The 17,598-nt window shown below is 44.0% G+C and overlaps 1 protein-coding gene across 4 annotated transcripts in view; it reads right to left on the bottom strand.

The window, feature by feature from the left end:
* Positions 1-12,138: 12,138 nt before the first annotated feature.
* The window catches only part of LOC139567490 (sprouty-related, EVH1 domain-containing protein 2-like), a 31,346-nt gene continuing 25,886 nt past the window's right edge, over positions 12,139-17,598 (bottom strand). For 2 of the 4 annotated variants that reach the window (XM_071388804.1, XM_071388806.1), the window contains exons 5-6: positions 15,650-15,838; positions 12,139-15,393 (exon numbers count right to left, since the gene is read on the bottom strand). In XM_071388804.1, the coding sequence (XP_071244905.1) occupies positions 14,674-15,393; positions 15,650-15,838 (909 nt within the window). In that variant the 3' untranslated portion in view covers positions 12,139-14,673. The remainder of the gene's footprint in view (positions 15,394-15,649; positions 15,839-17,598) is intronic. The other 2 variants (XM_071388805.1, XM_071388807.1) reach the window with 1 other exon arrangement.

The following is a 17,598-nucleotide window of genomic DNA, read 5'->3' as shown; positions in this document are numbered from 1 at the left end:
AATGTGAGTGGCTTCTTCTTGAGTGTGTCAAATTTTAATCGTCACATGTTCGTGAACAACCGGTGTAGACTAACAGTGAAATAATAATAAATAAACATGAGTAACAATAACTTGGTTATATACACAGGGTACCAGCACTGGGTCCATGTGCAGGGGCACAAGGTAATGCAGGTAGATTTGTACATATAACTAGGAATAAAGTGACAGATGATGATAAACAGTAGCAGCAGTGTATGTGATGAGACAAAGTTAGTGCAAAAAGGGGCAATGCAGAGAGTTAAGTAGTTAACCAAATAATTATCCGGACTCACTATTTAGCAGTCTTATGGCTTGGGGGTAGAAGCTGTACAGGGTCCTGTTGGTTCCAGACTTGCCTTGCGGTAGCAGAGAGAACAGTCTTTGGGTGGCTGGAGTCTGACAGTTTTTAGGGCCTTCTGACACTGCCTGGTATAGAGGTCCTGGATGGCAGGGAGCTCTGCCCCAGTTATGTACTGGGCTGTACGCACTACCCTCTGTAGCGCCTAGCGGTCAGATGCCAAGCAGTTGCCATACCAAGCGGTGATGCAGCCAGTCAAGATGCTCTCAATGGTGCAGCTGTAGAACCTTTTGAGGATCTGAAGGCTCATGCCAAATCTTTTCAGCCTCCTGATGGGGAAGAGGCATTGTCGTGCCTTCTTCACGACTGTGTTGGTGTGTGTGGACCATGACCTGCCTTTTCAAAGCATTTCATGGCTACATTTGTGACTGCTACGGGGCGATAATCATTTACACGGGTTACCTTGGTATTCTTGGGCTCGGGGACTATGGTGGTCTGCTTGAAACATGCAGGTATTACAATCAGGGAGAGGTTGAAAATATGCAATGCAGTCACTTGTGAGCTGGTCAGCGCATGCTCTGAGTACGTGTCATGGCAATCCGTCTGGCCTTGTGAATCTTAACCTGTTTAAAGGTCTTACTCACATCCACTACGGAGAGCGTGATCACACAGTCGTCCAGGAAAGCTGGTGCTGTCATGCATGGTTCAGTGTTGCTTGCCTCAAAGTGAGCATAGAAGGCATTTAGCTCATCTGGTAGGCTCGCGTCACTGGTCAATTTCCCTTTGTCATCCGTGATAGTTTGCAAGCCCTGCCACACCCGACCAGCGTCAGAGGCGGTGTAGTAGGATTCGATCTTAATCCTGTATTGACGCTTTGCCTGTTTAATGGTTCGTCGGAAGGCGTAGCGGGATATCTAATAAGCGTGCGGATTAGTCTCCAGCTCTAGCCTTTACCTCAGTGCGAATGTTGCCCATAATACATGGCTTTTGGTTGGGATATGTGCATACGGTCACCGTGGGTACGACGTCGTCGATGCACTTATTAATGAAGCTGGTGACTGATGTGGTAAACTCCTCAATGCCATCTAATGAATCCCTGAACATATTCCAATCTGCGCTAGCGAAACCGTCCTGTAGCTTAACATCCGCTTCATCGGACCACTTCCGTTTTGAGCACTTCACTGGTACTTCCTGTTTGAGTTTTTGCTTGTAAGCAGGAATCAGGAGGATAGAGTTATGGTCAGATTTGCCAAATCAAGGGCAAGGGAGAGCTTTGTATGTGTTTCTATGTGTGGAGTGAAGGTGATCTAGAGGTTTTTTGCCTCTAGTTGCACATGACATGCTGGTAGAAATGAGTGCCTTCAGAAAGTATTCATACTTTCCCCTTGACTTATTCCACATTTTCTTGTTACAGCCTGAATTCAAAATGGATTAAAAAGATATTTTATGAAATACATACATATTAATTTACACAAGTATTTACACTCCTGAGTAAATACATGTTAGAATCACATTTGGCAGTGTTTACAGCTGTGAGTCTTTCTGGGTAAGTATCTAAGAGCTTTGCACACCTGGATTGTAGTCTTTTTAAAATTCTTCAAGTATTGTCAAGTTTGTTGATCATTGCTAGACAGCCATTTTCATGTCTTGACATAGATTTTCAAGCCGATTTAAGTCAAAGCTGTAACTAGGCCACTCAAGAACATTCAATATTGTTTTGGTAAGCAACCAGTGTATACACAGTGTACAAAACATTAGGAACACATGCTCTTTCCATGACAGACTGACCAGGTGAAAGCTATGATCCCTTATTGATGTTACCTGTTAAATCCACTACAATCAATGTAGATGAATGGGAGGAGACAGGTTAAAGGAGGATTTTTAAGTCTTGAGATAATTGAAACATGGATTGTGTATGTGTGCCATTCAGAGGGTAAATGGGCAAGACAAAAGATTTAAGTGCCTTTGAACGGGGTATGGTAGTAGGTGCCAGGCGCACTGGTTTGAGTGTCAGGAACTGCAACGTTGCTAGGTTTTTCACGCTTAACAGTTTCCCGTGTGTATCAAGAATGGTGCATCACCCAAAGGACATCCAGCCAACTCGACGCAACTGTGGGAAGCTTTGGAGTCAACATGGGCCAGCATCCCTGTGGAACGCTTTCAACTTCTTGTAGTCCATGCCCTGACGAATTGAGGCTGTTCTGAGGGCAAAAGGGGGTGCAACGCAATATTATGAAGGTGTTCCTAATGTTTTGTCCACTCGTTGTATTTGGCCTTGTGTTTTAGGTTATTATCTTTCTGAAAGGTGAGGTTGAGTGAACCAGGTTATACTCTACGATTTTGCCTGTGCTTAGCCGTATTCCATTTATTTTTTATCCTTAGTCCTTGCTGATGACAAGCATACCGATAACATGATGTAGCCACCCCATGCTTGAAAATATGAAGAGTGTTACTCAATGTGTTGTGTTGGATTTGCCCCAAACATAATGCTTTGTATTCAGGAAATAAAGTTAATTTCTTTGCCACATTTTTTGCAGTTTTACTTTAGTGCCTTATTGCAAACAGGATGCATGTTTAGGAATATTTTTTTATTCTGTTCTTTTAACTGTCATTTAGGTTAATATTGAGGAGTAACTACAATGTTGTTGATCCATCCTCAGTTTTCTCCTATCACAGCCATTCAACTCTGGAACTGTTTTAGTCACCATTGGCCTCATGGTGAAAACCCTGAGTGGTTTCCTTCACCTGTGGCAACTGAGTTAGGAAGGATGCCTGTATCTTAGTACACCATCCAAGGTGTAATGAATAACTTCATCATGCTCAAAGGGATATTCAATGTCTCCCCCCCCCCCCCCCCCCATCTACCAATATGTGCTCTTTGCGAGGCATTGGAAAACCTACCTGGTCTTTGTGGTTGAATCTGTATTTGAAATTCACTGCTCGACTGAGGGACCTTACAAATAATTGCATGTTTTTAGCACATTTTTACTGCTGAACTCATTTAGGCTTGACATAACAAAGGGGTTGAATACTTATTGACTCAGCTTTTTATTTCTAAATATTTCTAAAAACATAATTCCACTTTGACATTATGGGGTATTGTGTGTAGGCCAGTGACACAAAATCTAAATTTAGTCATGGGGTGTAAATACTTTCTTAAGGCAATCAAGGTAATACAGATGTGTATATAGGAGAGGGAGATTATGCTAAGGTATTTGGGGGAGTGTCAGGGTCTGTAGGTTGAGGAAACCAGTCCCTTTGGAGGGGCACTGTTGCAGAACCAAACCGTTCTGCCGATCCCTTTGATGTTGCACCGTTGCCGTGGCGCTAAACAAGGAATTCCCACCCAAGGTCTCCAAGGCGATGGCCTTCGCAAACAAGACAGACTCCACTGGCAGTTCGGCAAGGAACCGTCCCACTTCACCTCAGTTCCTTTCACATGGTTGGTGGCGTTAGCGTTATGATAAATAGCAACATGCTAAAACCCACAGGAAGTTTACCTGTCGGTTTGGACAAGAGAGTGGTTCTTATCTTCAGATCAGAGATGTGATAAGACCACCAAAGAGAAAAGACAGCCAGGACAAGTTGAAGCCAAGGGGTGTGTCACAGGGTTAGCAGAGGACCCTTTGAACTCTGTGAGGGTCTCTGGAAACTGCAGGGAGGTTAGAAGGGGGGGGCTGGGGGGGCTAACTGTTCTCAGAAGCTGTATGGAAGGACATGCATGGCATCCCTCTTTATCTACCAGACACTTTTTTTCTTTTGCATGGCATCACGTTTGAAAGGGCAGTGAGGCTCGTTTAAATACTTTCAGGAGGGAGAATTTGCTAATTTGCTCTGGAGGGGGTAATCATGCCCCCCGCACCCCTAATACCTTTCCCACCATGCTCCACTACTTCAAGTCCACTTAGGGTACACTTTGTCAGGGATTAACAAAGGCCCAAAAATCCCCTCTGAACCCAAAATGATTATTTAATTGTTTAGAGCATTTGCTTCATGGGCTCAAGCCAACCAACCAGGCTTGAAAATGGCACTTACTAAGAAAACTGCACACTAAATCCCACAACAAAGATTATTTGTAATTCTGAGAAAAGCCAGATTGCCTGACGTCTCATATACAGTTGAAGTCGGAAGTTTACATACACTTAGGTTGGAGTCATTAAAACTTGTTTTTTAACCACTCCACACATTTCTTGTGAACAAACTATAGTTTTGGCATGTCGGTTAGGACATCTACTTTGTGCATGACAAAAGTAATTTTTCCAACAATTGTTTACAGACAGATTATTTCACTTATAATTCACTGTATCACAATTCCAGTGGGTCAGAAGTTTACATACACTAAGTTGACTGTGCCTTTAAACAGCTTGGAAAATTCCAGAAAATTATGTCATGGCTTTAGAAGCTTCTGATAGGCTAATTGACATCATTTGAGTCAATTGGAGGTGTACCTGTGGATGTATTTCAAGGCCTACCTTCAAACTCAGTGCCTCTTTGCTTGACTTCATGGGAAAATCAAAAGAAATCAGCCCCAAGACCTCAGAAAATAAATTGTAGACCTCCACAAGTCTGGTTCATCCTTGGGAGCAATTTCCAAACGCCTGAAGGTACCACGTTCATCTGTACAAACAATAGTATACAGCCGTCATACCGCCCAGGAAGGAGACGCATTCTATCTACTAGAGATGAACGTATTTTGGTGAAAAAGTGCGAATCAATCCCAGAACAACAGCAAAGGACCTTGTGAAGATGCTGGAGGAAACAGGTACAAAAGTATCTATATCCACAGTTAATAGAGTCCTATATTGACATAACCTGAAAGGCTGCTCAGCAAGGAAGAAGCCAATGCTCCAAAACCGCCATAAGAAAGCCACACTACGGTTTGCAACTGCACATGGGGACAAAGATCGTACTTTTTGGAGAAATGTCCTCTTGTCTGATGAAACAAAAATAGAACTGGTTGGCCATAATGACCATCATTATGTTTGGAGGAAAAAGGGGGAGGCTTGCAAGCCGAAGAACACCATCCCAACCGTGAAGGACGGGGGTGGCAGCATCATGTTGTGGGGGGGCTTTGTTGCAGGAGGGACTGGTGCACTTCACAAAATAGATGGCATCATGAAGCAGGAAAATTATGTGGATATATTGAAGCAACATCTCAAGACATCATTCATGAAGGTAAAGCCTGGTCGCAAATGGGTCTTCCAAATGGACAATGACCCCAAGCATACTTCCAAAGTTGTGGCAAAATGGCTTAAGGACAACAAAGTCAAGGTATTGGAGAGCCATCACAAAGCCCTGACCTCAATCCCATTGAAAATTTGTGGGCAGAACTGAAAAAGCGTGTGCGAGTAAGGAGGCCTACAAACCTGACTCAGTTACACCAGCTCTGTCAGGAGGAATGGGCCAAAATTCACCCAACTTATTGAGGAAGCTTAAAGAAGGCTACCCGGAACGTTTGACCCAAGTTAAACAATTTAAAGGCAATGCTACCAAATACTAATTGAGTGTATGTAAACTTCTGACCCACTGGGAATGTGATGAAAGAAATAAAAGCTGAAATAAATCATTCTCTCAACTATTATTCTGACTTTTCACATTTTTTAAATAAAGTGGTGATCCTAACTGACCTAAGACAGGGACATTTTTAATAGGATAAAATGTCAAGAATTGTGAAAAACTGAGTTTACATGTATTTGGCTAAGGTGTATGTAAACTTCTGACTTCAACTGTATGCCTCTTGGTACCGATGGTTGTTTTCTAACACAAAGAGGGAAACTAAAAAAGGGTTTGCATGCATTTTCAACAATGTAGCAATTAAGCAACAAGTTCACTGAGTAAAAGGGGGTTTGGACCAAGATGTAGCATGTTTGAAAGCAGGAGGAGCAGTTAAAAGTTACAGTCCATATAAGGAAATCAGTCAATTTAAATAAATTCATTAGGCCCTAATCTATGTATTTCACATGACTGGCAATACAGATATGCATCTGTTGGTCACAGATACCTTTTGGGGAAAAAAGTAGGGGTGTGGATCAGAACCTAGTCAGTATCTGGTATGACCACCATTTGCCTCATGCAGCACAACAAATCTTATTCACATTGAGTTGGTCACGCTGTTTATTGTGGCATGTGGAATGTAGTCCCACTCCTCTTCAATGGCTGAAACAAGCTGCAATACACGTCGATCCAGAGCATCCCAAACATGCTCAATTGGTGACATGTCTGTTGAGCATGCAGGCCATGGAAGAATTGGGACATTTTCAGCTTCCAGGACTTGTGTACAGATCCTTGCGACATGGTGCGGTGCATTATCATGCTGAAACATGAGGTGATGGCGGATGATGAATGACATGACAATGGGCCTGAGGATCTCGTCACAGCGTCCCTGTGCATTCAAATTGCCATCGATAAATTGCAATTGTATTCCTTGTTTGTAGTTTATGCTTTCCCATACCATAATCCCACCGCTACCATGTTCACAACGTTGACATCAGCAAACCGCTCGCCCACACGATGCCATACACGCAGTCTGCAATCTACCCTGTACAGTTGAAACTAGGATTCATCAGTGAAGAGCACATTTCTCCAGTGTGCCATTAGCCATCGAACGTGAGCATTTGCCCACAAGTCGAAGCCGTATGAGGACCTACTGCCAAGTTCTTTAAAATGAAGCTGGAGGTGGCTTATGGTAGAAAAATGTACATAGCATTCTCTGGCAAACAGCTCCGGTGGACATTCCTGCAGTCAGCATACCAATTGCACGCTCCCTCAAAACTTGAGACATCTGTGGTTCACCTGTGTAACGAGTTCACCGGTGTAATGATCATGCTGTTTAATCAGCTTCTTGATATGCCACACCTGTCAGGCGGATGGATTGTCTCGGCAAAGGAGTATTCTCACTAACCGGGATGTAAACAAATTTGTGCCAAAAAATGTGAGTGAACTAAGCTTTTTGTGCTTATGGCAAATTTCTGGGATATTTTATTTCTGCTCATGCAACATGGGACCAACACTTTGTTTATATTTTTGTTCAGTGTAGTTACAGTAGCTCCCTTCCAGGAGAGGAGAGAGTGGAGAGTCATCTTCCTCCCCTGGCTTTCCTGAGCAACAACTGATGGCCACTAACACCAGAAGCCATAGAGAGGAGAATAGGCAATTAGCAAAAAAGGGAAGCTATAAAAAGTCAATGCTGTAAGGAGCCTGGTGGGGAGTTAACCCCGAACCCACTGTGCGTTCATTTTGGTCCAAGAAAATAGCACACATGGCTCCGTTTGAGATACCCAGGGAGGGAGGCAGCTCGCTCGAGGGGAGGGTTGAGGGGAGGGTTGGGGGACAAGAGGGGTATCGTGTTCACATTTGTTTCAGATTTCATCCATGTAAACAAAGGGAGGCAGGCAGACACGCTGGGGCCTATTTAAATTAGGCCCAGACTAACATCCCGTCAGAAGCTGCTGCCTCACTCCCCGCGCATGCTAGGCAATCAGCACATTCTGACTCGCTAGGGCTTTGATGGGATCACTCGGTGCTCTTGTGGCAGGAGTAAAACTAGTTCTTTAGTTGGTTGAAATGACTTTTTTGTTGTCATTTCCCCCGTTTATTACAGTGGATGAGAGGCTTCTTGGTGTGTGTGTGTATAATGCTCTCTCTTTTGCGTTTGTTTCAGCCCTGTTGGAATCTACACAGTTCCTGTACAGCACTAACGGAGAATAAGTAGACCAGCACAATCTCTCAAAAAGACCTGGGGGGCTTGTTGGCAGATCTGACGACAATTTGGTAAACATTTGGGTTTATCTAGATCTAGACTACAGCTCCCCCATTACACAGCCTGTACAACTCAACTAGCTCCAGCTATCTGCAAAATGACCACCAAGGCCATTCTGGCAGTGGAACATTGTTTTGTAACTGGGGTGGAACATTCAAGTAACTGAGGTGAGTGGGGGCAGGGTTCAGATGGAATAAAGTTAACAGTTAAAGTCCACTTCCTTCCTCCTACCGGCCCAAAGCGAAGCATTGGCCGGCCCAAAGCGAAGCATTGGGAACTGAAGCCTTTCTGTGCCTCCGAGTAACCCCAAATGTGGCCGGAATGGCACACAAACTCTCGATACAAGCGTCCGCAAAAATAAACACTGGTCATATTATTTTCACTGCACTTTTCCTGTTGGTTTGATTCAACACTAGCTACACCCAGGCGTGCCAACAGACACACACCAGGGTTGGGTCTTTTTGGAAATAACGCCGTGTCCATGTTGACCACATAAGTTAAACTGGCATGGGGCACATATATAAACCCAGGTTTGGACTGGGAGATTGGCAACCAATTCCGCCTGATTTGTGTGTATTGGCCTTGCTTGGACTGTCCAATGCAAACAGCCTCCATCCTATATTTTGTGTTCACTGCACACAGGTTGTTGCTTGGTTCGTGGAGCATGCATGGTCATTGCTGAACAGATCGGGGCACGACTACTATGTGTGAAAGTGACTACATTTTCTGAATACTACTAGGCTTACCTGAGAATCATTTTCATTGAATCCTTTCAGATCCTAATCAAGCACTTTGAAACCTCCTGCTTGCGCGAAATGATTGAATTAACTGATCATTGAACAGTCTTCATAACTGGGAGGAGCCATTTATACAGGTATAGCGATATGCACCATATAGGCTTTATTGTTCAGAGAAGCCAAATATCAACTACAAGCTGTCCTGAAAGGACTAAATAGAGAACCACTTATTTTGGAGTTCACTCACACTGGCTGTCAATGACTTTTGCTGCCAGATAGCTGGAGATAACCAAAAAAGGCACTTTTGGAGACAATGCCATCACGCCCGTCTCTTTCCTCCCACTTTACCCCTCCCCCCACCACCCCATGGCCCCTGAGCAGTGTGGGAAAGCACCTCCCTCTCCTCTGTCCATAGGAGGATGGAGAGGCTCCCTCTCTCTCTCTGTTGTGATATGTGCACAATAACATCCTGATGAGTGTCCTGCAATGTTCCCACCGGTGAGGAAACGGTACACAAATAAAGCCCTGAAGTTCTCTGGCTAAGCACGGGATGGGACTGGAGCCAGGGGTGTGTCCACCATTTGGGCTGCGGCGACGAGCACACTACTGGTGGGATGATGGGTCAGTGGGAAATGGACAGCAAGTTTTTATTCCTAATCAGCAGCAGTAGGTAGTCCTGTATAGATGTTCTAGAACATTGCTACGAGGGGGTGCACGGCTAAAGCATGCATCGTCCATGTAAAAGCAGGCCAACTGGACAGATAAGGACTGCCAAGAGGATGTCCAACTGTGTCGTGGTGGGAAACAGGAGCGCCACTTTAACGACGGATGCCACGGTTTAACCATGTTTTATAAAGGTTGTGGCGGGGGTTATCATGGAGGGAGCTGGTGGTGGATGCTGTTCGCAGCGCCTAGTGTTGACCTAAGACCCCATGGAACCTTGGCCATCGGTCGCAGGCTGTGGCCTAACACACATTCACACAGAACAGGTTCAATGGTGATTGGAGAGACACACTATATGGCATACCGTGCCGAGTTTGAGGTCTTGTGTCCAGTTTCACATGGCGAGCACTGGTCAACATGCAGGTCTGTTTACAAAAGCCTAGCAGGTCAGAATTAGTGCCTGACACCAGTTGTCTGGGGTCAGACATGATGGATGGTATCCTTGGATCTCAACCGTCTCTGTTGTCAACTCCTAGGCTCAGGTCAGGGTGGCAAAAATGTGTATGGTGTATTGTGTGGTGACGCCCATCTTGGACTGGGTTATTTAGACATGTTTGAGTGACGTGACTGCATTTTCAATAGCACTGGATATGCCGAATAACTATGATACTGAGAGCTACAACCAGGTAGTGGACTACAATAAGTTCCATGATATGTCTCACTCTCAACCCTATGAAATAGGCTAGCTTTCGCTGAGAAATAGTTAATTTTTTTATTGAACTTTAAAAAAAAAATCTAGGCAAGTCAGTTAAGAACAAATTGTTATTTACAATGATGGCCTAGGAACTGCAGAATGGGGCAGAATGATATATTTTTACCTTGTCAGCTCGGAGATTCGATTTAGCAACCTTTCGGTTACTGGCCCAACGCTCTAACCACTAAGCTACCTTCTCAAAATGTCTCCTGTTTTTCCCCTCTAAAATAAGAAACTTTTAAGAAGTTTTTGACTGAACAGCTATAGCTACTGATTGGGGAGCTAGCTAGCAATTCACAGCAGACATTGTCAAAAACCTGGGAAGGACAGGCTTACCGCTAAATATAAGTTATTCTTGACATCCACTCAAAGCTAGCTTGCTAGTAAACTTGTTAGCAGTCACACTGACCAACCTTGCTAGCACTCACCTCAAAAAATAATGGTGGTGTTGTCCAGTTGAGTCAGAGAATGCTTACACAGAGTTATAAATTGGGAAACATTTTCATGTTTGTGTTATAAACTTATTTTAGCCTATATTCATTGCTAGCCAGCTAAGCTTACCGGTATACTTGCTTGCATGGGAATGCGCACACCTTGACAACAAAGGTGCCATTTCGACTCACGGAAACAACCACGTGCTCAGTGCTGAAAACGTCTCTGCGGGGAACCAAGTTACAGGCCTACTCCTTCCCATCATCATACTGTAACATGTATTTCAAAACATGTTAAACAGTGTTTATGGATGTAGGTTAATATAAATCTATAAAACTATTTTAAGGGGGCAGGCTATGACATCGCAGTACACAAGCCTTAAATAAGAACGGCGAAGATGGCAACAGCGTTTTAAGTGCTGGTTCTTTCTTTCAAACCCCGATTCAAAAGAAAAAAAGAAAAGAAAAAGTGACCTCATTAGAATAAAGTATGCCTTAAATGTTTGCACATGTTGAAGTTTGATACTATTTGCAGTCGCCGAGTTCCGTAGCCGGCCAGGGCCTTCAGGGACCTCGCTCTCTGACTGTCTTTCATATGCATTTCCAGAGACCCACAGAGCAAAACAACATTGTGCCCTCTATAGATTTTAGAGACTTGCGGAAAACGGTACAGCTCTGCGAACCCGTCTAGCGCCTAACGGAAATATTTCAGTCTTGACAGATAAGGGGGGGGGGGGAGAATACTCTGGAGCAAAGACAGGATCTGACTGCTGCAGTCTTTCCCTCTATGATACACACATACGATGGAGATGTGTTTTAATCAAGAACATGCGTATACTCAAACTGAAACACTCTCTCCCCACATGCCCTGGCCCACGTATGTATTTACCGTGTTGCAGCAGGATGGTACTGGGCAGAGTAGCATGAGGTCGATCAGCTGCCCCCTCTGCACCAATGCTCCTAAAGAACGGACGCAACACAGGGAAGTGCTGGGCTACAACACTGAACTACTGTTGAAAGGTTCTATAGGAATATAATATGGATGCTATGTATACGGGATAAATGTTCAGGCTGTGTGAGATGCCACTGTAACATGGTTTAATCTCTCAAAAACCATGTCTCTGTAAAACACAGTGGAAATGAACACACGCACACACATGGAAAAATACTTACTATCCAGGCCATGCTTCTGTTAAGTTTCCATATGATGTATTGGCATTTATACAGATGTTAATTTCTCTTTTCTCATTTTAAAAGCAAAGAGTCGTGACGATCATATTAGAAACAATACAAAAATATAACTTAAAATGTACATCATACACTTGATATATATATTTGAGCTTTTTTTTTTACAGAGGTAAAAATGCAGATTGTAAAAAAAGAAAAAAGACAATCGATGTAACTGTTTGTTTTTTTTAAACATTAAAATAAAAAAAGACTAAGTATATATATATATATGAGATAGATGAAGAGGATGCTTCAGGCACTTTCCTTTAATAGTTAAATGTGTGCAGGAATTAGACACCGCACCAAAACAGACAAACTGCTTTTGGTTAACTTTTCTTTTACCACAGATAGAAAAATAAAACTAGGATCTTCTCTACAATGAATGGCAACAGTATTGCAAAGCTGACAAACAGGAACACACAGCAGGAAAAAAAGGAAGGAAGAAAGGCAGAGAGAGAGAGTACAGAGAAAGACATGGACACAATGACAGCTTTTGTACAGAATCCGCAATGCCATGGTACCTTCACCCATTTAACCCCAGACATTGCTTGGTACTTGAATGGTTATGACGATTAGTTAATGTATGACTGGGATAGATAGCATAAGATGTCTTTTCTACCACATTGTTGCGACTCGAGATCGGGTACTTCACAGCAATTTGCGCATTTTGTTCATAAGGTTTTTCTGATTAGTGTTGTGCTTCATACAGAGAAAGATCAAACAATGTTCCTCCCACGAGGTGAGGTTACAGGGTGGTTTAAATTTGAGGCTAGTTTTTGTTTCAATACATACATACTGTAGCGTCCATTTTATTTTTGTATACATTTTGACACCACCTGACCGATGTGATTGGCTGACAGACAGCCTCCTCCCTTGCCATTGGCTGTAATGTAATACTGAGTAAAAGACCAGGAAGTGGGATTTATTGGACTACAGAACAATAGATAAAAACCCTTCTCCACAACTCTGGTCTTGGAGAGCTCCTATGTGTGCAGCCTTTCGTTCCCGCCCTGCAGTAACGCACCCGTATCAGCTAATCGTGGTATAGACTGAGGAACACGATTAGGTGATTAGTTGAATCAGGTGTGCTAGCAGGTCCCTTCGTTGGAGAACCCACAATCTTATACCCTTGAAGGGAGTGGGGAGAGATGAGCAACCAGATCAAAACAGTACTTTCTCTCGAGCTAAAGTTGAGGGAAACTCTAAAGACAACGTTTCCCTGACAGTTAGCCTCGTTGAGTGTCCTTTTGAAAGACAAAAGAAAAGACACACTAAAGAAAGCACCATTGACATTGTAGTGGACAACGACATCATCCATCTCAAAAGGTGGCAAAAAAAAAAAACTCTTCCCCTCTTGGCTGTGTTCAGTTTACAATAGGACCGGTCCCTTCCTCTTAACCCCCCAGTCCCCTAGGCTGGTGTCTAAATTTAGCAAGGCAAATAAATAAAAACTATATCAAAAGATCAACATCAAGCATCAACTGAATAAAAAGTCACCTAAGGCTCGAGTTCTCCTCCTCCACTGTAATAAAACGGTTGATTGAGGATTATCATCTTCAAAAAATGACTAATTTAGATACTCTATATAAATGCTGCAGCTTATTTTGTCATTTTGGCTTTCAGTTGAAGTCACAACAATAGCAATCGGGGATACATTGCTGCCCATTCCATTTTCCAGACCACAAAGGAAGACACACACACACAGATTAAGTGTCTAAAGCAGAGTTTCCCCATCCAATACTCAAGTACCCCTGACCCATTTTATCTTTTGTTCTGGGCCGAATCCACAATACATTCAGTCTAACTTGACCGAGCAGTAGAATGGTACTTTCATGTTTTTTCCAGGTGTGTCTCCACTGACATTAATTGATATTGGGTTGAATTTGGTTATAAAATGTGTATAGTCAGGTACCTTCCTGGCCACAGGTCTAATTGTGCTGTATAGTCAACTCCTATAGCCATGGAAGTTGGAGTTTTGTCAAATAGGAGTTGACAAAACAGCACAGCTCTGGGACCAGGCTAGGTCAGGAGTAGTCAAGGAGCAGAACGAGGAAACACTGGTTAAACGTTTGCCTTTTCTTGAATTTCATTGGCTGGGGAGGGGCAGACGTGATCACAGTTGGGCTGCATCCCACATGGCACTCTATTACCTATATATTGCACTACATTAGAATAGGGCCCATTGGGCTATGATCAAAAGTAGTGCACTTTATAAGGAATAAGGTACCATTTAGGACACACATTTGATTTAAGTGCCTCTGCCTTACAGGCGGGAACCAGCTTGATCTGTGATTGATGGTGAGCCATGGCGAGGGGAACACAAAGTGAGAGCCCCCCTCAGAAAACAACGCTCACACTGACCTCACACAAAACACAGAGAAAAAGAAAAATATTCAAGTCTTTAAAACACATGAGTGTAAAAATATAAAGTACCTGTTTATATATATTTATATATAAATGAATATTCATTATTTTAGTCTTTGTAATGCAAGGACGTGGAAGCCGTAGGCAGGGTACCCCTATAAAAATTAAAAAAAACGAACAAAAATAAAAACAATAGGAAACGTATTTTCTCTCGTTCTTTCCACCGAGAGAAACTTCCATTTCCAAAATAAATCGGGACAAGCCAATTGTTTTCCCATCTGGAATTTGGCCGAGAGAAGCAACAGCGAAAACAAAAACACAAAACAAAAGAATAGCGGGGCCACCCACTTCTGGTCCAGTCCCTTCCATGTGTCTCTGTTCTACTCTCCACTCTCTCTCTCTCCGCTGGCACCTCCCGGCCCTCAGCCCACGGCTTTGTGCTTGCCCCCGCAGCAGTGGCAAGCCACCCCGCAGCGGTAGCAGGTGCGCAGGGGGGCGTAGCAGCACATGCAGGGGGCCAGCAGCGACAGCCCAACCAGGGCCAGCCAGCGCAGGCAGAAGCGCTCGTCGCTGGTGTCGCACGAGCACGGGTCCGAGTAGTCGCCCTCTGGGTCCGACATGCAGTGGTAGAGCAGGCTGTCCGCGCACCACATGAAGCTGACCCGGTGGATGCACGTCTGGATGGGGTCCGGCGCCTCCTGGCACCGCCCGCGCCTGTTCTCCTCGTGGTTGAACATGTCCCGGCAGTAGACGCAGCGCGAGCGCTCGCCGTCTTCCTTCCGCCGCTTGCCCTTGAGCTGGAGAGTGCGGGGCTGGGCTGTGACCACTGCCCTGTGTCCCCCGATAAGGCCACCCCCACCTAGTCGGTCCACGCAGCCTACCTTGGGGTCCCTTGTGTGCTGGTATGGATCAAGGCCCAGGGGGTAAGGGTAGGTGTAGTCGTGCTTGGGCGGCTCGCTCTTGGCGAAGTGCACGTAGGCGTCGGCGTCCTCTGGGTGCTGGATGAGCTTGTCGCGCGCGGCGGTGGCGTGCCGGTAGTCCTCGTACCCGGTCAGCCAGGTCCGCTCGCGAGGGTTGATGCGCACAATCTCCTCCTCTTCCTCCACCTGGAAGCTGACGTGGCGTGGGAACACGGGAACCGACTGCAGAGATAAAGGAGAGCAAAAAAAATGAGAACTACACAGACCAGTCTACAAACTACAAAACATGTCTTCCAACAAGCAGTCAACTTCCAGGCCTAACTTGAAATACATTCACATTACCACCATAGTTTATGCTTCAAGAACAATCATTCCCTCTGTCCCTCCCACCTACCCATTGTAGTAAAGAATATAGCCGCAACCCTCTAGCTCCAATGCATATGATATTTTTTTCAAGATCAAAATTTTGGTGACCCACCTTCGCCACCGTCGTCCCCCAGCCACCCACCTGATCCAGGAAGTAGTGGTCCGAGTGTCGGTGCTGGTCGTAGAAGTGACCCAGGATGCAGTGGTGCCGACGTGGCTCGCAGAAGCTGGGCGGGGCCAGGGTCTGCAGGGGCTCCTTCTTCTGGGAGTGGGAGGAGTTGGATGAGCTGTCGGTGGCATTCTGAGAGACAAGACCAAACCAAACACGAGTCAGGACTGGGTCATATTCATTAGGGCACACAACAGACAACGTTTTGCAACTGAAAATTAGCATTTCTTATTGGACAGTTTCAGATAGCCCCTCCTGTTTTGGTCAGTTTTCTTCTGCTTGGTGTCTAATGAACATGACCCATGACTACATGGGACTAATATCAGACCAAGCTTACCATTAGAAAACATCACTGCTTTCTGGAACATTGTGTTTGGCTACGCTAACTCAACACGCAGTATTTAGGACAACGTTAACGGACACTTTTCTCCACACCGAAAAAATAAAATCTGATGTGTTATTTTTTTGGGCAATATATGCGGCTCTTCATTTATAAATGCTCTGTCCGCTGAGGCTTTCCCAAGTTGATGCCCAAGAGACCAAACAGCCTCAGATCACGCGCTCAGATCATGTTCGAGCCTCGGATAGGACAGTGAAACACACGCGCTCGCAACTGCAGGCGACGTGCAGATGTTTCATTTCTCTCTCATGCTGTCATGACTGAAGCCAGCGCAATTTCCTACTATTTGTGTCCAGGTTAAACGTGGGACGTCCCTCATTATAATCAGTCGGTTAAATTCATGGTTATTGCATCATTTTCAGATCTATTAGAAGCGATTCATAGACGAAACAACAATGTAATTTAACCAATTGACTGGCCAGAGATCAGGGCATTCATCAGCAAACACGCAGTGCAAGCTGATAGTATTTTGGACAACCAAATTGAACTCAAAATTATTGATGAAATCGAAGTGTGGCAGCTGTATGTTGGCTTGCGATTCATAACTTACATTTTGCCGGTACTACATGTAGTAGTAGGCCAACCGATAACACCACGACGGAATGCGTTTGAAGTGATGATGCGCCGCGGAGAACAGCTTGCACGTCCAGCAAAGTACATCGCCAGTGACACGCACACAGTTCGTGCAGATCAGCAGGTGGGGGATTTTCGTGGCAGCCAGACGAGACAATCGAAGGAGGATGCGGTGAGCAAAGTTACTGGGCTCGAATTTAGTCACGCTTGCTCTAAATGGATTGGTGCTTCTAATTGTACATGTTGTAAACAACATTTTGGGGGAATGATTAAAGCTTATACTCTATGGTTGGATTTATGTAATTTGGGGATGTATGTATTTTTTTCAATGCTACATTCATTTGGCAGACCTAACTTGATTGACCCTCTTTCTACAAGGCCTAGTCTATGAGAGCCCTAATCCTAGTTGTATGCATATTTTGTTAATGCCTAGGCTATAAAGGTGCATTCGGGTAATTAACTCATTATTATGCATCAACATTTTAATTTGATTAATTATTTGTCAGTCATTCTTTAATTTGTTAGGCTATACAATTAAGTAGATTAATGAACTGATAACATTCATATATTACTTTTTTAGTTTTTTTTTTTGAATATGATAGCATGTATAACAGAATGCAATATTCTATGTGAATGTTCATTAATGTTAATTTGTGCATTAATAATCTGAAAATCAGTCTGAAATTGAATATTTCTCCTATTGTCCATATCCATATAGCCGAGGACAATGTGGTAAAGTACTGTTATTCCTTATCCACCTAATGATAATTATTATTTTTTTGAGATATATATATATATATATACACACACATACAAACACACACACACACACACACCGTTGAAGTCGGAAGTTTACATACACCTTAGCCAAATACATTTAAACAGTTTTTCACAATTCCTGACAATTAATCCTAGTAGA

Source organism: Salvelinus alpinus, chromosome 2 (assembly GCF_045679555.1).
Source record: "Salvelinus alpinus chromosome 2, SLU_Salpinus.1, whole genome shotgun sequence".
Classification (NCBI taxonomy): Eukaryota; Metazoa; Chordata; class Actinopteri; order Salmoniformes; family Salmonidae; genus Salvelinus; species Salvelinus alpinus.
This window is presented reverse-complemented; position numbering and strand designations above follow the sequence as displayed.